The 22,438-nt window shown below is 43.3% G+C and overlaps 2 protein-coding genes across 2 annotated transcripts in view; one reads left to right on the forward strand and one right to left on the reverse strand.

Annotated features, from left to right (window-relative positions):
• SCP2 (sterol carrier protein 2) overlaps positions 1–22,438 on the forward strand; it is a 981,293-nt gene that overhangs the window by 237,158 nt on the left and 721,697 nt on the right. The gene's annotated exons all lie outside the window — the stretch shown is intronic.
• ORC1 (origin recognition complex subunit 1) overlaps positions 506–22,438 on the reverse strand; it is a 36,255-nt gene continuing 14,322 nt past the window's right edge. Inside the window, exons 8-19 of the mRNA XM_069591834.1 lie at positions 20,945–21,314; positions 19,704–19,805; positions 17,173–17,368; positions 11,835–11,932; positions 10,820–10,921; positions 10,247–10,418; positions 9,447–9,554; positions 9,026–9,175; positions 8,222–8,341; positions 3,675–3,844; positions 2,629–2,716; positions 506–852 (exon numbers count right to left, since the gene is read on the reverse strand). Of these exons, the coding sequence (XP_069447935.1) occupies positions 658–852; positions 2,629–2,716; positions 3,675–3,844; positions 8,222–8,341; positions 9,026–9,175; positions 9,447–9,554; positions 10,247–10,418; positions 10,820–10,921; positions 11,835–11,932; positions 17,173–17,368; positions 19,704–19,805; positions 20,945–21,314 (1,871 nt within the window). The 3' untranslated portion in view covers positions 506–657. The remainder of the gene's footprint in view (positions 853–2,628; positions 2,717–3,674; positions 3,845–8,221; positions 8,342–9,025; positions 9,176–9,446; positions 9,555–10,246; positions 10,419–10,819; positions 10,922–11,834; positions 11,933–17,172; positions 17,369–19,703; positions 19,806–20,944; positions 21,315–22,438) is intronic.

Raw genomic sequence — 22,438 nt, forward strand, 5'->3', positions numbered from 1 at the left:
TTTATATTTAAATTATTAATTGAGATTAATTATCTCTTTATTATTAATAGATTTATTCCTAGGTTCCTTAATTTTTTGTGCCATCTAAGTAATTTTTAAAGATTTTTTTAATGACAGATGGTACCTTTTTAAAAGTTCCATTTTCTAGTTATTTGTTGCTAGGGATTGTTTATTACTGATATTATTTTCGGCAGTTCTTTTTTATACACTAAGTAAGTTACATTCACATTGTTCAAAAGTTAAAAGAAACATAATGACATAGAGTGAAGGTCTTCCTCTAACCCTGAAGGTAGCCATCTCAGAGGCAACCAATATAACTAATTCCTTACTCTCCTGGAACTATTTTATATAGATACAGTAATTATGTGCATGTATTTATATACATGGTATGTTACCATTAAATAAATGGCAGGGCTACTAACAGAAATAAAAGCCAGAGAGAGGGCCTACTATAGGAAGGATGGTGTGTGGTTTTATACTTTGATATTTATAAAGACTACAAAACTTCCTAAACACCCCAGAAATGTAACTGATTTAATGGAAAATCCCAAAATACATGACAGCCATTTCCATACTTTGCTACAATGATTCCATGTGCTTAGAAAAACGAAATAGGGCTCCTTGAAAACAGATCACAGTCCTTCCTTGTGAAGCCCTTCACTCCTCTTTCAGAGCATACAGCACATCATCCTGGCTGATGTTGAGCCGCACCCGAAGGAGCACGTCATTCCTACTAGGCTCCACGAGGAGGAGACGGCAGGCACCCAGGCGAGAGCACACTGCCATCGTCTCCGACATGGTGGGGTACGGGAGGCCCTCCATCCTGCACAGCGCCACGTGTTGGATGTATACCTAGAAACAAAAAGCAAACCTGAGGTCAGCTAGTCAGAAAGGTAGTCTTGTATCCAATCATTATTTCTTCTTTTGGGAAACTGAGACACTTCTTTTCCAGGATACTCAGGACCCCAGAAGGGAACTAAGGGGTGCCCCACTGGGATGAAAAGACAGGGAGAGAATGTAGTATTGGCCTGAGGATCAGAAAATAGCAGGTCTGAACCCTGGTTCTACCAATTACCTAAATAAGCAAACTGGGCCAGTTATTTCTTTTAAGCTTCAGTTTTATCTATTAAATATATGATATTCCTCATAAGTTAATAGATATGAAATGCCTAGTAACTGTCACAGCTGTACAAACAGTCCTCATCTCCAGGGGCTGATGGTTCCAATTGAGATTGTCATAATTCAAGTCAAATTTTGCTATACAGGCATTTTTCCTTGGCAGAAACAGTGAGCAAGTGCCAAGGCATGACCCTTGGAAAAGTCAAAAGTCCAGAGAGAATACAGGACCCTCTGCAGAAGAGCTGTCTCAGGCTTTAGAAAACCAGTAACAGGCAAAACATGATTAGCAACTAAATATTTAAAAACAGAATTCAGGACTTCCCCGGTGGTCCAGCCAAGAGCCCACCTGCCAACACAGGGGACACGGGTTCGATCCCTGGTTCAGCAAGATTCCCCATGCCTCAGGGCAGCTAAGCCCACGCACCACAGCTACTGAGCCTGCAAACCGAGAGCCTGTGCTCTGCAGAAGCAGCTACGATGAGGAGCTCGAACACCGCCACAGAGCAGCCCCTGCTCGCCGCAAGAGCAAACCTAAGAGTAGCAACGAAGACCCAGAGCAGCCAAACATAAAGAAATGAAGAAAGCTCGAAGGAAATGTTTTCCTGACTTCTCTATTTATCTAAAATATACACACAAGACATACAAACTGCTGGGTATATACTCAAACATCTTTGATAATTCGTCTTCAAAGGCAGCCCAGTACATATGCACACCAGTTTCAAACAAACCTCGCCTCCGCCAGTGTCTAGCAGCCAACTTAGAACTGATGCAGACCAGGGGAATCCTACTGTTTAATTAAAACAAAGCATAGAGAAGGCCTGAGGCAGGTGTTGATGCGATGTGATTTCTGCCCAGTGCTCTGAATGTCAAAGTGAAGAAATTCCATGAAGCACCGCTAAGTGGCAGGAGTAACCATGACTCTCTTAAGATAGCCAAAATGCCTTGTCATCTGATTAGTGACTCACACGAATGGATGAGAGATTCCCACTGTCTCTACCTACTATCCATCGAAACCACAGCCAAGGGAATGGGCTTGGCAGAATCAGCGGGGAAAGAAGACCCTATTGAACTTGACTCTAGTGTGGGAAGGTGAAGAGACATGAGAGGTGTAGAATTAGTGGGAGGCCCCCGGCTCACTAAGGCATGAGCCCTAATGGTTCCTTTACTTGACATAACTGAAATTATGCTCAGAGCATTTGGATTGGTCTTTGTGATTTGTTTTTAAACAAGGCTTATTCTGAGAGCCATGCCTCCCACCATACCATAAACTTTATCGGGGCAGTACCTTTTGTTCATCTGTGAATCTCCCACTTGCATAAAAGTATCTGGCACATAGTAAAGCTTTAGTCTCATATGCAGAAATCATTTGCTCTAGGTCTCTCCTCATGCAATTCAGTATGGTTTTATTTTCAATATACCAGCTCAATAAAAACGAGCTGGTTTGATATTCCCACGTATTTTAAAGGCACCAGAGCAAAATCTAGGATTTTTGAAAAACAGATCAATCACCTGTTGAAATGTTGCTTCCTCCAGTCCTGATCGACGGAACTCTGCAAGGATCGCTCTCAGGAAGCTCTGTTCCAGAATGGAGGAATTTCTTAAAGAAAATGAGGAAATGTGAGTTCTCCGAAGTGGCTGCACAGTAAACGTGTGAAGCTTCAAGGATATGAACGTGCACCTGGGTCCAGCAAGGAACCAGAACCTGTGCCGTCAACCTCAGGGTGAGTAAAGTGGTAGCTTGCCCTCCATCTCCTATTGCTGATGATCGCTCAGCTCTACCGTCTCCCAGCACCTCTCCCTGCTCTAGTCAGTAACTCTGCTTGCCTGCACGGGTTGCCAGCTCCTCCATGCCAGGTGTTGAACTGTACTATATACTTTTGTAAGATGAAAAAATGTTTTCCTTATTTTGTGTTGTTGTTTTTTATGTATTATTTATGTGCAAATATTATAAACCTATTACAGTACAGTACTATATAGCCAATTGTGTTAGTTGGGTACCTAGGCTAACTTCATTGGACTTACGAACACACTCTCAGAACAGAACTCATATGTATGTAGGGGACTTCCTGTACCACCAACCTGGAGAAAAGTCAAATAAAGATATTCTGTGTCTTTAGAGAAGAGACAGGAAAAAACTTGGAACTGTTTCCTCCTATGTTCCTATATTATTCGGCAAGGATTCTCCTTCCCCCTCTAAAGTCTCAAAATGATATGAAAAATACCCCTTTGGAGGTGTGGGGACACAGCAAGTATATCTGGACATGTACCAGCAGTCCCATTACATGGCTGAGTACATCATTCAAAGTTAGAGAATAGCTACTTCCATTTTATTTCCACAGCACTTTACTTCATAAACACCTATAGTGTAACTCAATATATCATACTAGGATTACATTTCTGTCTCTCTGACTAGACTACGCCCCTGAAGAAAAAGAACAGCATTGTTGGTAAATGCAGGCTGAATGAGTGAAAGCTTTGAAAGGAGAACATGCTTCCGTGGCCCTCTTCAGTGCCCTCCAACGGAGGTTGGGAGTCAGGAGGCAGAAGGGTCTTACTTGATGGCAGTGATATATGATGATGAAAACATCTCATCTATGGCTTCTAGTAAATGGGCGGTAGTCACCAGGCCAGGGCAGCCGGGCTTCTGGCAGGAGAACTCACAGATCTCTGTGGCACGCCTACAAATGTCCAGGCAGCGTCGTGCGTCTCCAGAGAGGGCTGCTACCTACAAGAGGCAATGTTTTATTCCTTGAGATCCCCGTGTCCTCTCAGTCCATGAGAAAAACCAACTGGTTCTGTGTTCAGCTAAAAAGGAAAGGTAGGGGGACTCTCCCGGTGGTCCAATGGTTATGACTTTACCTTCCGATGCATGGAGTGAGTGTTCGATCCCTGGTCAGGGAGTTAAGATCCCACATACCTCTTGGGCATGGAACAGAAGCAACATTGCAGCAAATTCAATAAAGACAAATGGACTTAAGCCTGAAATTAAGTACTTAGCCCTTGCTGGGAACCTGGTGGGAGCCCAGGTACACTGTAAATTATCGTACTGTGTCTGGAACTCTTCCCCGAGTCCACACCTTTGTCTTGGCCTTACAGATAATTCCAGAATGGAAAAGGCAGAAATTCTCAGCTGTATTTAATAATAGAGAAATGAAGAAATCTACAAGAAGAGACCCCTGGCCCAAGATTATTATTGAACCATCTGGAAAAACAAGGGTCTGTTCCTTGCATAAAGAGAAAAAGCCAAGAGACTGAATGAAGTGGAGCCTATTTTGCCAGAGCCTGAGGCTCATAGCATGTGGTCAGTTTTGGAAACCACCTGGCCAATGGCTAAATGAACCAGAATCAAGAGGGAATGAAGCCATGAAACCGGAGGACCCAGAGGAATCCGTGATTAGATGAATCAGACCAATCCCCCATGCCAACAGCTGTACTTCTGTGCCTGCCCTTCCATGTGCACTGGGGCTGAGGGGCTCCTGGGCTCCCTTCCCAGGGAAGCCTATACTCTCTCCCGAGGTGACAGAGGGCCCTTGCATTTTAAATTGCACTGAGGGAACTCCTGAACTCAGCACTGTCTGCAGGCACCTCTGTTTCGGTATTCCCAGTGCTTGCCAGCAACACCATCATTTGCCTAACAACCACTGCAGGCGATGACATCCTGTCTGATGGTATCCCCCCGAAAATATTTTCTTCCAAAATTTATACAACATCAGGTTTAAAAAAGCAAACTGTAGGGAATTCTCTGGTGGTCCAGGGGCTAAAACTCTGTGCTCCCAATGCAGGGAGTCCGGGGTTCCATCTCTGGCTGCAGAACTGGATCCCACACGCCACAACTAAGTGTTCACATGTTGCAAGTAAAGATCCTGTGTGCTGCAACAAGGCAGCACAACCAAATGAACAAATAGATACTGAAACAAATCAAAAATAAAGTGATAAGATTAAACAACAGAAAACCAAATATATAGGTATACACACATACACCAAACTAGGACATTAAAAAGAGTTATTTCTGGGAAGTGGGATTATAGTTTTTATATGTTTTCTATTTCTGTTTTCAAAATTCAACTATAAGACATTCAAAATACTTTTGGGTCACTTTTCCAGTGACCCAAGACAGAAATATGAACAGTAGTGTATATTATTCCCTCCTTCTAATCCCCCATATTCAGCTGGTGAGGATGTCCTGGGGGGTGTTTCCTCCCTTTCTTTCCTCCTTCCCTCATGGAGCAGCTCCATACAGTGGATGATAGCAGGGACTCAAGGGCTGCTGCAGAGGCCTAGAATCAGAGTGGGCAGGGGACCCTGGGAAGCAAGAAAACACCCAAAGCAGTTCCCCCTCCAAGCGCATGAGTCTTGGAGACCATACGCACTCTTTTTGACTGCTGCTGGTGTGAGGGAGTCAAGAGAAAAAGCGGGGGCCACCGAACATGGAATCTGAGAAGGCCTTGCATAAACTTGGGGTCCAGACACCACCACACCCCCAGTATGAGGGTGAGTGACACTCTTCATGCAGAAGGGATGGCAAGAAAAACGGCCTGTGTGACTTTGGTATTGAGGGGTGTTGGGGGGAAAAAACCCTCTGAGTCTTTAAACCACAAGCCCTCATGTGGATCTGCAGTCCAAATTTATGTTGTGTCTCCTAAAAACCCTCAGTGGAGAATTTTGTTTAAAAATGGTCCCAGTCAGCAGTGCCTCTTGGTAACTGACAGAAGCACAAAACGAACTAAATGAATTCAAGTTCAACCCAGGCCTCAATCAACTTCCAGATAAAGCTCCAAGGAGCAAAACACAAAAAACAAGGAAACAAGGCCGTAGAGACGTGGCCTTGTTTATAGAAGTAATAGAAGTAAACTCACAAAGACGTCAGATATCATAACTACAAGATAAACAATATAGGTATGTTTCTTTTTATGTTAAGGAACAAAAGAGAGGTTTGAAATTACAGGCAAGAGTTTTGGGTAAAAACAGCAGCCAAATTTGAAGCCTTCTGAAACATTATTTAAAGACCAAGAACCCTAAATAAGCAAGCAACTGGAGAGCAGTAAACAATATAATTCTGAAAGTTAGAAAGAGGTGGCAGGGTAGTAATGGCTGACTTAGCTGACTGTAGAAAGCCCAGTCCTGAATCAGTAGTGAGGAATCCAAGAACAAACCTAAAGCTACACTAAAAATCTTCAAAACACTCAAATTGTTAGTGGTACTGGAACTGGGGGTAAAGGGGGAACTTTGTCTAAAATGAGGAGGACTGGTTGAAAGTTAAGAAACGGACGCCCTAGATTAGGAGTCAGCAAATTATGGCCTGCCACATGTTTTTGTAAATAAAGCTTTATTGAAACACAGCTTTGCACATTTGTTTACCTGGCTGCTTTCACAATATAAGGGCAGGACTGAATAGTGGTAACAGACCATTATGGCCCACAAAACCTAAAACATTTACTACTGGCCATTCACAAAAGGAGTTTGCTGACCCTTGCCTAGGCCTCTGCCCCATTTCATGCTGTTGGGTGAACATTAGAGCAACTGAGGGCTCTGTGAGAAAGTGTTATGCCTTGGTAATTTGTGCTGTTTCCATAAAACTCTCTGCCCGGGAGATTATCCCACTTATACCATGGCAGGAGACCAGACATTTATTCTCAAGGAAAGATAAAGTTTATCGACCTGGAACACTAGCAACTGTTGCCAAGAAGGGGATGTCCCTTACTAAATAGAGACAGTTACTATTTGCATACTGAATTTGAAGACCTCCACCCTCCCTGACTCCAGCCCACCTCCCCTGGTCAAAGGAAGAAAACCTCAAATAAACAGGATGGTATATAAAAGGGCAATTCATAGGGGGAAAAGAACTTTCAGAAACTGTATGACTGCAGGGGTAGAATTGATGCTTTTGAACTGTGGTGTTGGAGTAGACTCTTCAGAGTCCCTTGGACAGCAAGGAGATCAAACCAGTCCATCCTAAAAGAAACCAGTCCTTAATATTCATTGGAACGACTGATGCTGAAGCTCCAATACTTTGGCCACCTGAGGCAAAGAACTGACTCATTGGAAAAGACACTGATGCTGGGAAAGACTGAAGGCAGGAGAAGGGGACCACAAAGGATGAGATGGCTGGATGGCATCACCGATGGAATGGACATGAGTTTGAGCAAGCTCTGGGAATTGGTGATGGACAGGGAAGCCTGGCGTGCTGCAGTCCACGGGTTTGCAAAGAGTAGGACATGACTGAGCAACAGAACTGAACTGAGGGGTGGAGAAACTCTACCCAACAGAGGGGGTAGAGAGTAACTGAGGCTCTCTCTCCTGGAAAGCATAGCTTGGAGATAAACACCATATCTGGCTCTCTGGTTACCCTAATACTTAGAGTGCTCAGCTCTGAGCACGTGTTATAGACAGGTGTTGCTGCTATAACCATTCCGAATTCACATTGTTTCTGGCGAGAAACTAGACATAAGTTTACAGTTCTTTTAAGTGCTGCAATACTGTGGCTGTGTGGTTTCTTTTGTTCAGCCCCAGGTAGATGTTTAACCTGCTTTGTTCCTCAGCAGCCTTGGAGAACTCTTAAGGGAATCTCAGTTGGCATTCTCCCAGTGCGCCTCAAGTGGGAGAATGCCACACGTCATACCCACCACAGAGCATGCACCCTGCTAGGCACATTACAGACACGGTCTCATTTAATTCCCACAATGACCCTATGACATAGCTCTTATCATTCCCATTTTTCAGAAAACTGGAGCCCAGAAGTTTTAAAGTAACTTTTCTATAACTTGCCACATACCTATTAGTGTTCAAACCACGTCTGTCTACCTCATTGACTATGTTGCTCTTCTAATCACACAAAACACTCTGAATCAATTAATCTTCGTTTATATATATATATATATATATATATATGCGTGCCCATCATACTCAGAGCCTTTTAATAATTAATCCTACAGTAAGAAGCTTAAGGAATTTTTCAGAATTTTGTTTCTATTTTCTGGAATTTGTTTTTATAGGACTTCCTAATTTTTTCTTCACCTCCAGAGCACCCAGTCTAGGGCCTGACATGGGCAGGTAGTCAGCAAACACTGCCAGTGTGGCTAGGGGCGTCCCAAAGGCGACTTACCTTCCTGGCTGCCAGCTGGACGGCATCATCCTCAAAAGCCTTTACGTGTCTGAGTCGGGACAGGAGGATCTGCTGCAGCTGGCTGTGAGTATAGGGCTGGAAGCACATCCTGGTTAGACCCTGGGGAGCCGAGACGACAGAGGAACAGGTTCATGGGTTTCCCACTCGGGACAGTCCTGGTGGAAAGCCACTTGCAAATCCCCCAAACCAAGTCTCAGATAACAATTTACACATTCATCCCAGGACTACCACTGCTTCCTGCTCCTTTTGTTACTGACAATGGCCCGTGGGACCCTATAGGGCAGTAGTTCTCAATGATTTTTCCATTTAGTTTAAAAGAAACTTTATTCTACCGGAGTCATTTACTAGTAGATCTGGGCAGAGGTGCTCTCGTTAGAGCTAGAGAGGATCTTTGGCTCTATAACATCGGCTGAGCATCTGGTTTCACTTCTGCTGAACCACAAGGTCCACAAGGCCAGAGACCGGGTCTGCCCTGTTCACTGCCGTATTCCGTGCATCTAACACTGCCTGCCAAGGGCTAAGCACTTAAATAGTTTTTAAAATAATTAAATGTTTAGTGCTCTGTGCAGTTTGAGTGCAGAGGTAGTAGTAGAAGCCCAAGAAGATACATTTGTAGAAAGCCATGCAATGGTGACATATTTAATTCTAATGTAGAAATTACCAGAATTTCAGAAATCACACTTCTTACTTTCCCCATCTATTTTAGATTCCCATGTATTCACTTTTGCAGAGCTCCTTGGCCCAGCTTCTGGGACTATAAGAACAGCTCGAGAATGGCCCTACCAGTCGGCTGGACACCCGGTTCATCATGATGCGCTCTGGCAGGTCCATGGTGTTAGCAATGGTCAGGACCACAAGGCGGGCCCCCTTGTGAGTGGGCCAGTCAAAGAGATTGTACATCACGTCTTGTTTCTGGGTCCACAGGAGGTCAAGCTGCCAGGAAACGGAGAGAGACGCAGGGTCAACCACAGAGAATGAGCCGGGCCCCCAGAGAGAAGCTTGTTACCACTGCTTCAGCAGCACGTGCCCTCAGGTCACACCACCTGAGCAGCAAGGATGTCAATGGATACATGCCCTGCCCCACCCCCCACCACCAGAGAATGTGCCCAAGTGAAGAAGGGAGCCAGGACTTCCCTCCTGCCTTGTATCTGCTCCCGAACATCAGTCCAGAGCCACTCCGGTCCTCCCGTGGGCGCCTTCTCACCTCATCCACAAGCACCACGGTGGTCTCCTGAGAGGACGCTTGAGTGCAGAATCGCTTAGCAAGCAGTTCTGCTGCGTGGTTAGCTGTTGCCCTTTTACCTGTCAGCTTCTGCAGCGAGGGGGAAAAGAATGGGAGTGGTACACTCTAAGGATTTGACTCCCCTTTTAAGAGTTTAAAGTTAAATCTGCCTATAGAGGAAGCTATTTAGCCTGAGGACTTCAGTATCTTACCCTCTGCCTTCCACCGGGAGGAGAGAAGGCCACAAGAGACATAAATTGTGTCTGAAATGCACACGAGCCACAGGCCAATCCCACAAGCCCCTCCAGAATCATCACTGCAAGACTGGACATTACTTGTTCCGGGACAGCAGCTAGTGAGTCAAAGAGTGAGACTCAAAGTCCAGCCTACCCTTTTCTAGTGTACTGCCATGCCTGCTGTATACAAATGGTTTTCACCCTCCTGGTAAGTACTAGCTCCCAGACTTCAAGGTCCTTGAGGGCACGAATTCTGCCTTCTTTGCCCTTTCTACTGCTACACATATGGCAAGTTGAAAACATATTATATGCACAAAACTAACTAAACCTTTCCCTTTTCATGTGCCACCCAGAAATGATATTTTCCAAAAAGCTCAAATCGGAATTCCCTGGCAATCCAGTGGCTGAGACTCTCTGCACTTTCACTGCTGAGGGCCTGGGTTGAATCCCTAGTTGGGGAACTAGGATCCCGCAAGCTGCTTGACCAAAAAAAACACCCCAAACCAAAACAAAATAAACCAAGAAAGCTCAACAAGCTCTGCTCACCTGCAAGATTTGCACGTAGACTTGGTGGGGTTCTGTCAGCTTCATGCCATTGACCTCAATGTATTGAAAGGGAGGAACTTCATTGGCTTGGGCCGCCTGCTGCAGGCAACATACCACCTCGTGTACAGTGGCAGTCTTCCCTGTCCCAGGGACCCCGGAGATGTACATGCACCTGGGGCGAGAGGAGGAGACCTCGGCTAGATCTGTGTAGCTGTGTCACACTATCGTCAGTTATGAGTATGAGGATGTATGCTGAAGGAAGGACAGAGACCCCTGAAATGTGGAGGTGGGAGGAGTAGGGGTCATTTTTGGAAGCTGATTAGAGCAGGACCTGTTTATATACAGTCACTCATTCCATAAGCAATGCTGTATGCAAAATGCCTCCCCCAAAAGGCCAGTTATTTTCTGTGTAAGACAAAATTTCTATAGAAATACTGTGATGATAAAAGCTGCTTCAGCAATGAGCTTGCCTGTTTTTCCAACACTAGGGAAAGACTACTTGGTTGAACTGCGCCTATGGTGGTACACTAGCAGGGGCCTCCTGACCATTCTGCCCCCCTCAACACAACTCACCCTCCAGTGTGGTCAAGGAGTTTGCTTTCCACAAAGTTGTAAATGTCTTGGAATTCCTGTTCCCGACAGGGAAGAGACTCGGGTACAGCAGAAACATGCAGCCTACAGTGGTGGTAAATGAGAGAAAAAGAGGGCATTAGAAACAATTTACTATCAACTCTGTAATAAAGGAAAAGGCTTATCTACAGTTTCTACTGGAAACCTTAATCACAAATCCAAGGGAATGCCTTCATTCTTAAACCTCTTCATTTGGCCCTTCTCCACCCAGACAAATTACCCAGCTCAGTGGTTCTAATCAAGAGTACGTATTACTTGGGAGCTTTCCCCAGATCACGTGGGTGGACCTCATCTCACATGAGATTATGATTCAGCTGATTTCTGGCAGGATATAGGCTCACCTATTTTTAAAAAGTCCCCACAAAGTTCTAAAACGTACTGTAACTGAGAAGCAGTGTCATAACCTTGCGTCCCTGAGAAAGGGGTAGCAGTGCACTGCAGACTCCTCCCAGAACTTGTCCACAGTAGTTCACTCAGGCACTGCTTGAGAGGTTTCTCCTTTCTAAACATGCACCTTCATTTTACCCTCTACCTTTATTATATACTGGGCTTCCCTGATAGCTCAGTTAGTAAAGAATCCGCCTGCAATGCAGGAGACCCCGGTTGGATTCCTGGGTCGGGAAGATCTGCTGGAGAAGAGATAGGCTACCCATTCCAGTATTCTTGGGCTTCCCTTGTGGCTCAGCTGGTAAAGAATCTGCCTTCAGTGCGGGAGACCTGGGTTTGATCCCTGGTTTGGGAAGATCCCCTGGAGAAGGGAAAGGCTACCCACCCCAGTATTCTGGCCGAGAGAATTCAATGAACTGTATAGTCCATGGGGTCACAAAGAGTCAGACACAACTGAGTGACTTTCACTTTGTTATTATATACACAATGACTACGAAGCACTGCCAGTTCACATGAATAAAAGCAAAGGTCTGTTTCAGCCTATCTGAAAGGGGCCCCAGAGTGACGTCACCTTAGCCGGGCCTCCTCCAGCATGTTGGTGGGCTCCTGGGCAGGCAGGTTTCGGCTGCGGATCTGGGGAGTGGCATCACGTGGTGTTCTGGGCTGAGGCTGTGTTCAAAAGAGGGAAATTTAGATAATCAACAAGGACCTACTGTACAGCACAGAGAACTCGACTCGATATTCTGTAATAACCTAAATGGGAAAAGAATCTGAAAAACAGTGGATCTATGTATATGTATATAACCGAATCACTGCTGTACACCTGAAACTAACACAGCATTATAAGTCACCAATACTCCAAAACAAAATAAAGATTTTTAAAAGAGAGAGAACATATTTTAGAAGGGAAAAACAAAGCAAACTCCATTCAGGATGCATCAGCAAATCTGATTTGTGATGATCCGATAAAAGCAAGAGAGGCAGCAAGTCAACTCCTCTTAGTCTTTTCCTGTATAAAGTGCCAAGATTCTCCCTTTCTCCCCTCACATTACACCTATATTTTGTTCACAGTCCAAACAATTTCTTATTTCTAATTTACATATAGTATTAGGATAGGAAAACACTGTCAGTCTGACTCAACGAAACTATGAGCCATACCATGTAGCGCTACACAAGACGGACGGGTCACAGTGGAGAATTCTGACAAAATGTGGTCCACTGGAGAAGGGAATGGCAAACCACTTCAGTATTCTTGCCTTGAGAACCCAATGAACAGTATGAATAGGCAAAATGATAGGATACTGAAAGAGGAACTCCCCAGGTCAGTAGGTGCCCAATATGCTACTAGAGATCAGTGGAGAAATAACTTCAGAAAGAATGAAGGGATGGAGCCAAAGCAAAAACACCACCCAGTTGTGGATATAACTGGTGATGGAAGTAAAGTCTGATGCTGTAAAGAACAATATTGCATAGGAACCTGGAATGTTAGGTCCATGAATCAAGGCAAATTGGAAGTGGTCAAACAGATGACAAGAGTGAACATTGACATTTTAGGAATCAGTGAACTAAAATGGACTGGAATGGGTGAATTTAACTCAGATGACCATTATATCTACTACTGTGCGCAGGAATCCCTTAGAAGAAATGGAGTAGCCATCATGGTCAACGAAAGTCCAAAATGCAGTACTTGGATGCAATCTCAAAAATGACAGAATGATCTCTGTTCGTTTCCAAGGCAAACCATTCAATATCACAGTAATCTAAGCCTATGCCCTGACCAGTAATGCTGAAGTTGAACAGTTCTATGAACCCACAAGACCTTCTAGAACTAACACTCAAAAAAGATGTCCTTTTCATTATAGGGGACTGGAATGCAAAAGTAGGAAGTCAAGAAACACCTGGAGTAACAGGGAAATTTGGCCTTGGAGTACAGAATGAAGCAGGGCAAAGGCTAATAGAGTTTTGCCAAGAGAATGCACTGGTCATAGCAAACATTCTCTTCCAACAACACAAGAGAAGACTCTACACATAGACATCACCAGATGGTAAATACTGAAATCAGATTGATTATATTCTTTGCAGCCAAAGATGGAGAAGTTCTATACAGTCAGCAAAAAGAAGACCGGGAGCTGACTGTGGCTCAGAGCATGAACTCCTTATTGCCAAATTCAGACTTCAATTGAAGAAAGTGGGAAAACCACTAGACCATTCAGGTATGACCTAAATCAAATTCCTTATGATTATACAGTGGAAGTGAGAAATAGATTAAAGGGATTAGATATGATAGAGGAAAACAATGGAATGGGAAAGACTAAGAGATTTCTTCAAGGAAAGTAGAGATATCATGGAAACATTTCATGAAAAGATGGGCACAATAATGGAAAGAAATGGTATGGACCTAATAGAAGCAGAAGATATTAAGAAGAGGTTGCAAGCATACACAGAAAACTGTACAAAAAAGATCTTCATGACCTAGATAATCACAATGGTGTGATCACTCACCGAGAGCCAGACATCCTGGAATGTGAAGTCAAGTGGGCGATAGGAAGCATTACTATAAACAAAGCTAGTGGAGGTGATGGAATTCCAGTTGAGCTATTTCAAATCATAAAAGGTAATGCTGTGAAAGCGCTGCACTCAATATGCCAGCACATTTGGAAAACTCAGCAGTGGCCACAGGACTGGAAAAGGTCAGGTTTCATTCCAATCCCAAAGAAAGGGAATGCCAAAGAATGCTCAAACTACCGCACAATTGCACTCATCTCACACGCTAGTAAAGTAATGCTCAAAATTCTCCAAGCCAGGCTTCAGCAGTACGTGAACCATGAACTTCCAGATTTTTGAGCTGAATTTAGAAAAGGCAGGGGAACCAGAGATCAAATTGCCAACATCCACTGGATCATTGAAAAAGCAAGAAAGTTCCAGAGAAACATCTGCTTTATTGACTGTGCCAAAGCCTTTGACTGTGTGGATCACAATAAACTGTGGAAAATTCTTCAAGAGATGGGAATACCAGACCATCTTACCTGTTTCTTGAAAAATCTGTATGCAGGTCATGAAGCAACTGGACATGGAAAAACAGACTGGTTCCAAATCGGGAAAGGAGTACGTCAAGGCTGTATATTGTCACCCTGCTTATTTAACTTATATGCAGAGTACATCATGACAAACTACTTTGGCCACTTCATGCGAAGAGCTGACTCACTGGAAAAGACCCTGATGCTGGGAGGGATTGGGGGCAGGAGGAGAAGGGGACGACAGAGGATGAGATGGCTGGATGGCATCACTGACTTGATGGACGTGAGTCTGAGTGAACTCCGGGAGTTGGTGATGGACAGGGAGGCCTGGTGTGCTGCGATTCATGGGGTCACAAAGAGTCAGACACGACTGAGCGACTGAACTGAACTGAACTGAACATCATGACAAACACTGGGCTGGATGAAGCACAAGCTAGAACAAGATTGCTGGGAGAAATATCAATAACCTCAGATATGCAGATGACACCACCCTCATGGTAGAAAATGAGGAACTAAAGAGCCTCTTGATGAAAGTGAAACAGTGAAAAAGGTGGCTTAAAACTCAACATTCAGAAAACTAAGATCATGGCATCTAGTCCCATTACTTCATGGCAAATAATGGGGAAACAGTGGAAACAGTGACAGAGTTTATTTTTGGGGGCTCCAAAATCACTGCAGATGGTGATTGCAGCCATGGAATTAAAATACGCTTGCTCTTTGGAAGGCAACTTATGACCAAAAGAGACAGCATATTGAAAAGCAGAGACATTATTACTTTGCCAGCAAAGGTCCATCTAGTCAAGGCTGTGGTTTTTTCAGTGGTGAGAGTTGGACTATAACGAAAGCTGAGTGCCGAAGAATTGATGCTTTTAAACTGTAGTGTTGGAGAAGACTCTCGAGAGTCCGTTGGACTACAAGGAGATCCAACCAGTCCATCCTAAAGGAAATCAGTCCTGAATCTTCATTGCAAGGAGTTATGCTGAAGCTGAAGCTCTAATACTTTGGCCACCTGATGTGAAGAACTGAGTCATTTGAAAAGACCCTGATGCTGGGAAAGATTGAAGGTGGGAGAAGAAGGGGATGTCAGAGGATGAGATGGTTGGATGGCATCACCAACTCAATGGACATGTACTTGAGTAGACTCCGGGGGTTGGTGATGGACAGGGAGGCCTGGTGTTGCTGCACTTCATGGGGTCACAAAGAGTCAGACACGACTGAGTGACTGAACTGAACTGAACTGATGAAGGAATGAATAAAAGTACGGGTTATATACTTTTTCCAATAAACTTATCTTAAAAGAAAGACAAATATTAAGAAATCCTAAATATTCTGCCCCAATACAGGGTAGAGAAGAAGGCATAAACTAGGTTTGATTTGTAAGATCCTCCTCTATTCCACCCTCGTGAGTTGCATTTACTGATTAAAATTTAAAAAATCATCCCTAAAAAAAGATTCTCCTTTAGACTTTTTTGAAAATATGGCCAAACTTTAGTTCAGAATTTCCACAATTCACTACATAGTACCCAGAGAAACTGCCCCAGATGTTTCCACTCCAGACCCCAGGGTCACTGTCCAGCTTAGGCCAACAGCCCTATTTTACTATTCTTTTCCTTGCCACTGGCTCACTAGAGCAGGCCTGCTACCCAGCAGTATCCATAGGGTTTTCACAAAACACTCTCTTTTGTGGAGGCGTTTCACCTACCAACCCTCTGCTTCCAGCCAAGATATAAAGTGACAATCTCTGCACCTTTTCTCAAAAGCAGAGAAGCACTTAAAGACTCAAATCAGCTTTACATTATTAACTTGGAGAAAACAGGGAAACAGTAACAAAACCTTGCTGAGAAGGTATTTTTTTTAAAAAGGCTGTCCTCTGACCTTTTTTATTATGCTAAAGAGGGCCCCCCACACCCTAAATCCATTCTTCTGGGTGGGACTCAGAAAATGGAATCAAACCAGAGCTATTCCCTTATATAAGATTGCCTGGTCTCCAAAGGTGATCTATTGCAGAGGTTCCCAACCTCCAGGATCTAATGCCTGATGACTGGAGGTGGAGCTTACATCATAATAGAAATAAAGTGCATGATAAATGTGATGCTCCTGAGTCATCCCTAAATCCACACACCCACCCTCCCTCAACCCAGTCCATGGGAAAACTGTCTTCCATGAAACCAGTCCATGGTGCTAAAAAGGCTGGGGGCTGCTGAACTGGATTTCTTTCCCTTAAGATCTTTTGTTGACTTCAACCCAAGCTCAATCACATTTTTCTTGATATGGAGAAATGGAGATGGGTTTAGAAAAATTCTCCTAATTAGGCATTTTCTAAATTGCTCTAAGGAACAAGATGCTTCATGAAGAAAAGTTTCCTAATATACTAATAGTCTCCTGGAAGGTCACAATAACATAAGTTAAAGGCCCTGAGAAGTCATGTGACAGTGAAACCAATTTAACTTTAATCCAAATATTTTTCAAACATATCTGAACACGGTAGGACCTCTTTTCTCAATAGCTTTCAATGTTCTGCTCAGTTTCACACAAAGCAGACAGACGTCCCCATTTTAGTCCTAGGGTTCACTTAGAACTTTCCTCCATGAATACACAAGGCACACTATTCAATATTCTGTAATAACCTGTATGGGAAAAGAATCTGAAAAAGAACTGATATATGTATAGCTGAATCAACTGGCTCTACACCTGAAACACACTGTAAATCCACTACACTCTCCCACACCACCAAAAAAGAAGCTTTCCTCTATGAATATTTCAAGTGGCATAGCTTTGAATTTGAGAGACATGTTCTCAAAATCCAGTTGTTACTAGTTGTGTGACTTTAGTCATCACAATTTCTAAATTAAGAGAGGAGCTTCACTGGGAATAAACCTAAAAGAACCTTACAGTTTTCTTTGGTGTCTTGGAGGGGGTCTGTAAGGATGACTTCATGGAAGAGCGTAGGTTCCTGGACATACTGTTGGGTGTTCTCCTTGGAAGCGGGGTTGTGGAAGCCTCTTCCTCCTCACTGTCAGAGTCTGAAATCTCGGCTGCTGGCAGAAACTCTTCATCATCTTGGTCACTTTTACTGTTACCTAAAAACCTACACGGCAGGACATGTTATTTTCTGATATTCAGTGTGTGAAGTCTAAATAAGAAGTTCCTAACAGGTCAGTGTGGATGCGAGTATTGCAGTCTCTCCTGCAACTGGGCAATATCAGATGTGCTCCAGTTCTTGGGCCCTTGTTACTGAGAAGCTCTGCTAAAGGCTTTATTTATATTACTTCATTAAACCCATCAACAACTTTGTGACTTGTATATTACTTTTCCCATTTTACAGATAAGGAATCCACAGCTTAGAAAGGTTAAGTAATCTTCCCAAGGCTACACAGATAGTATTAAGTTGGTGCAAAAGTAACTTCAGTTTTGCATTGGTGAACTTTGCTGTTTGATATTGTAATACATTCTTAAATACATGTGGTTATGCTATATATCATCTTAATGCATATTTGTTGTTTCATGTTTTTTTGCTAACAACATTACTTGCTGTTTATTTTATATTTATTTTAGACTAGGGAAATGATGTTAGACAAAAGGCAAATTCAAGCAATTTTCTTATCCGAGTTCAAAATGGGTTTTAAAGCAGCAGAGACAACTCACAGTATCAACAACGCATTTGGCCCAGGAACTGCTAACCAATATACAATGCAGTGGTGGTTCAAGAAGTTTTGCAAAGGAACAAAAGCCTTGAAGATGAGGAGCGCAGTGACTGGTCATCAGAAGTTGAGAGTGACCAATTGAGAGGATCAGCAAGGCTGAAAGTGTTACTTGCTGAGTTGTGTCTGATTCTTTGTGGACCCCGTGGACTATAGCCTACCGGGCTCCTCTGTCCATGGGATTCTCCAGACTAGAATACTGGAGTGGGTAGTCATTCCTTTCTCCAGGGGATCTTCCCGACCCAGGGATCAAACCTGGGTGTCCTGCATTGCAGGCAGATCCTTCACCATCTGAGTCACCAGGGAAGCCCCTCACTGAAGCTGATCCTCTTACAACTACACAAGAAGTTGCTGAAGAACTTAAAACCGACCTTTCTACATTCTACATTCGGCATTTGAAGCAAACTGGAAAGGTGAAAAAGCGTGATACCCGGGTGCCTCATGAGCTGACCACACATTTAAAAAATGTCATTTTGAAGTGTCGTCTCTTATCCTACACAACAATGAACCATTTCTCAATCGGATTATGACATACAATGAAAAGTGGATTTTATATGACAACTGGTGATAGCCAGCTCAGAGGTTGGACCAAGAAGAAACTCCAAAGCACTTCCCAAAACCAAACTTGCACCAAAAAGAGGTTGTGGTCACTGCTTGATGGTCTGCTGACAGTCTCACCCACTACAGCTTTCTGAATCCCAGCGAAACCATTACATCTGAGACCTATGTTCAGCAAATCAATGAGATGCACCGAAAACTGCAAAGGCTGCAGGCAGCATTGGTCAATAGAAGGGCCCAATTCTCCACAACAACACCTGACTGTACAATGCACAGTCAACACTTCAAAAGCTGAACGAATTAGGCTCTGAAGTTTTGCCTCATCCACTACATTCACCTGACCTCCTGCCAAACAACTACCACTGCCTCAAGTATCTCAACAACTTTTTGCAGGGAAAACACTTCCACAACCAGCAGGAAACAGAAATGCTTTCCAAGAGTTCCTCGAATCCCAAAGCACAAATTTTTACGCTATAGTAATAAATAAACAAACTTATTTCTCGCTGGCAAAAATGATTTGATTGTAATGGTTCCTATTTTGATTAGTAAAGATGTGTTTGAGCCTAGCTATAATGGTTTAAAATTCATGGTCCAAAACCGCAATTATGTTTGCACCAACCTAATAAATGACAAAGTCAAAGTGAAATCGCTCAGTCGTGTTCGACTCTTTGTGACCCCATGGACTACAGCCTGCCAGGCTCCTCTGTCCATGGGATTTTCCAGGCAAGAATATTGGAGTTGGCTGCCATTTCCTTCTCCAGGGGATCTTCCCAACCCAGAGATCGAACCCAGGTCTCCTGCATTGTAGGCAGATGTTTTTACTGTCTGTGACACCAGGGAAGTCACAAAGTCATAATGACAAAGCCTAGGTTCAAATCCAAGTCTACCAGAATCAAAGTTCATGTTCTTAGGCACCCTACTAATAGTCTTGGTGGATGTGATGATTATGGGGCCCCGGGAGCCACCTAAGCCCAAGGCAGTGTTTCTTGTCCCTTTCAAACTATGGTGTTTATGTGAAATTAACACAATTCCAGACATACTAGGTAAAGGTAAATTTCAATGGATTAGCAAATAAACAAGAAATGTTAAGAAGATTTAAGAAACAGGATTATAGATTTCACAGATGGCAGTGATGTTTTTCTGCCCGCCAAGGAGCAGTCTTACCTAAGCTGCTGCCTAATCCGATTCAAAGTCAAGATAGAACTCTTCCTGCGTATACGGGAAGTAGAGGGAGCTTCATCCCGAACTTCTGGTTCTTTACCCTCCCTGCAAGATATCACAGCAAGATTACGGAAAGCGGTTTTGGGTGCCAGCTATCAGCAGCAGGACTGGAAGTGAGTCAGGTAGCCTAACAGGCTCTTATTCTTTCGGCAGCTACTTTGGAAGGAGCTAAGCAAAATTTGCCAAGAAGTTTATAATGGAAGTTTGACTCAAACCCAGAGATTAAAGTTTGCCAAAAGCTTATCATTTAAAGTAGACTCATCACCTCCACAACTAGAAATCAGAATATATTAATACTAACTCTACACAGAGTTTCTTATTCTTTTTAAATTTCTGATGTATCTATAATTTACTATCTACTCAAAAAAAAAAATTTACTATCTACTCAAGGTTAGTAGCAATGCAGGTGTACTCTCAATGCAAAGCATTTATCAAGAAATCTAGGTAAAGGACTTTACTGGAAGTTCAGTGGTTAAGACTTTGCCTTTCAATGCAGGGGGTGCAAGCTTGATCAAACCAGGTTTGATCCCTAGTTGGTGAACTAAAATTCCATATAACTTGGGGCTAAAAATCTAAAACTTAAACAGAAGAAATATTGTAACAAATTCAACAAAGACATTAAAAATGATACATATTTAAAAAAAAAGGAAATCAAATAAAATCAGAAAAGCCAGGTGCTAGAGTTTCTGAGCAGGAAACACTAAAATTTCAGGATTGTCATGTCTGTACAGCCCATTATGTACAGACAATGCCCAGTGTCAAACTTCAGAGTAACAACTCTGCATTATCTTCTTGTATTTTATGTATTTGAAAATGGTTCCCGGTTTTAAAAAACAGAAAGAAACTGACTAAGAAAATCACTGTTAAAGTGTGGTTAAGAGCCAAGCAAGCAATGAAATCCAAGACTGTGAAGCAATTCAGGTCTGGGAATTATCTTCTGGAGCAGCAATCCCCAAAGGAAAGCTGGGTATATCAGAATCATCCTAAGAGTGTCTCAAAAATACAGATTCCTGGGCCCAACACTTGGAGACTGATTCACTACATCTGGGGAGAGGCTCAGAAATCTGGATTTTAGAAAAGCTGGTGATTCTGTGACATAGATTCACTGGCTGTGACCCACACATTTCCATCATGTGAAGGATCTTGATTTGCTCTGTGGGAGGCAGGATAACATCCCCAGTCACCTTCTTTTGATGTATTCTGGTTTCAGAATCACAGAAGGCACCACTGAGGATTTCCGTCCCCTGCTGGTAGGAGTAAGTATTCTTTCTTCACTAGTCTCTGTTGCTTTCAAAGCTGGGACTCGAGTTCTCAGGATCATGCCATGATCAGGTGAAGTCTTCCTGGCATCTTTGGTACAGGAGTGTTGAATGTCTCTAGTTTTCTCTGGGGCTTTCAGAGCTGGAGATGAGGTCTGAGAACCATCAGGCAGAGACCTCTTTGAAGGTGACATGATCTCAGAGAAGGCCACTTTCCGTTTCATTCTTCCAGGAGAATCCAATGAGGCACACGAAGTTGCCTGGGAAATCCTTGTGTTAGGAGTCCTAGGGAAACCTAAGTTCAAGAGAAATCACTATAGACAGTGTGTGAATTTTATAACAAGCACTGTACAGATTGCTAATCTCTTTAGAGATAAATTCTTCCACTGAGTGATACAAAGACATGAATTATCCATATTTGGAATTATTCTATACTATCTTTTCCCAGGTCAGGTAGCTCTTATATTTTTAGTCTCTCTCTTAAATTCTAAGGATAATTTTGCTAGCTGAAACAGTTAACTCAGCCTTCATAGATAAATGTTTAAACATCAGGTGTTCCATGAAGTAATCTCCCAGAACAGTTGTTCTCAACCAGGGTGATACTGCACATCCTCAAGCCCCATTCAACCCCATCTGAAATTTATTCCAATGGCTCTGTTGAGTAACACCAAGGCCTTACATTTTTTCTTAACCCAGATTATACCAGTGGAGAGATGGATCCTGCAGGCAATCAACTGGGCTTTGAGAGTACACAGAACCACATTTGGGGCTCCTCCAATTTCATCATGATCAAAGGCATCAAGAACCTGGACATTCATTCATAGACGAATAGCTCAATAGAACTATTAAAATGCCAAGGTATATATCAGGTGCTAGGAGACAAAAGTTGAATGAGACCCAATCCTGGTTCCCATCCTAAGATACTCTAGTCTAACAGGGCAGATGAGATGCATAAATGTCTATAATACCAAGTTTAATAATGATCCTAAAGCATCTAGTGCTAATAAATAGGGCTTCCCAGATGGCTCTAATGGTCACCAACCTGCCTGCCAACGCAGGAGACCATAAGAGATGTGGGTTCGATCCCTGGGTCAGGAAGATCCCCTGCAGGGAGGGCATGGCAAGCCACTCCAGTATTCTTGCCTGGAGAATCCACTGGACAGACAGGCCTGGCAGGCTACAGTCCATAGGGTCGCAGCGAGTCGGACGCGAATAAAGCAACTTAGCTCGCTTGCACACTAATAAATACAGCTCTTGAGACAGGCCTTGAAAGAAAGGCAAAATTTCAACAGAGTTGAAAGGGGAAGGAGGGGGACAAGTGAAGAGAATAACTGAGATTGATGTGAGCTAAGGCAGCGAGACAGGAAAGCACTGGGCGGAGTTCACTTCAGCCACAGCACAGGGTGTGTGTGGAACTGC

This window comes from Ovis canadensis, chromosome 1, assembly GCF_042477335.2.
Source record: "Ovis canadensis isolate MfBH-ARS-UI-01 breed Bighorn chromosome 1, ARS-UI_OviCan_v2, whole genome shotgun sequence".
NCBI lineage: Eukaryota > Metazoa > Chordata > Mammalia > Artiodactyla > Bovidae > Ovis > Ovis canadensis.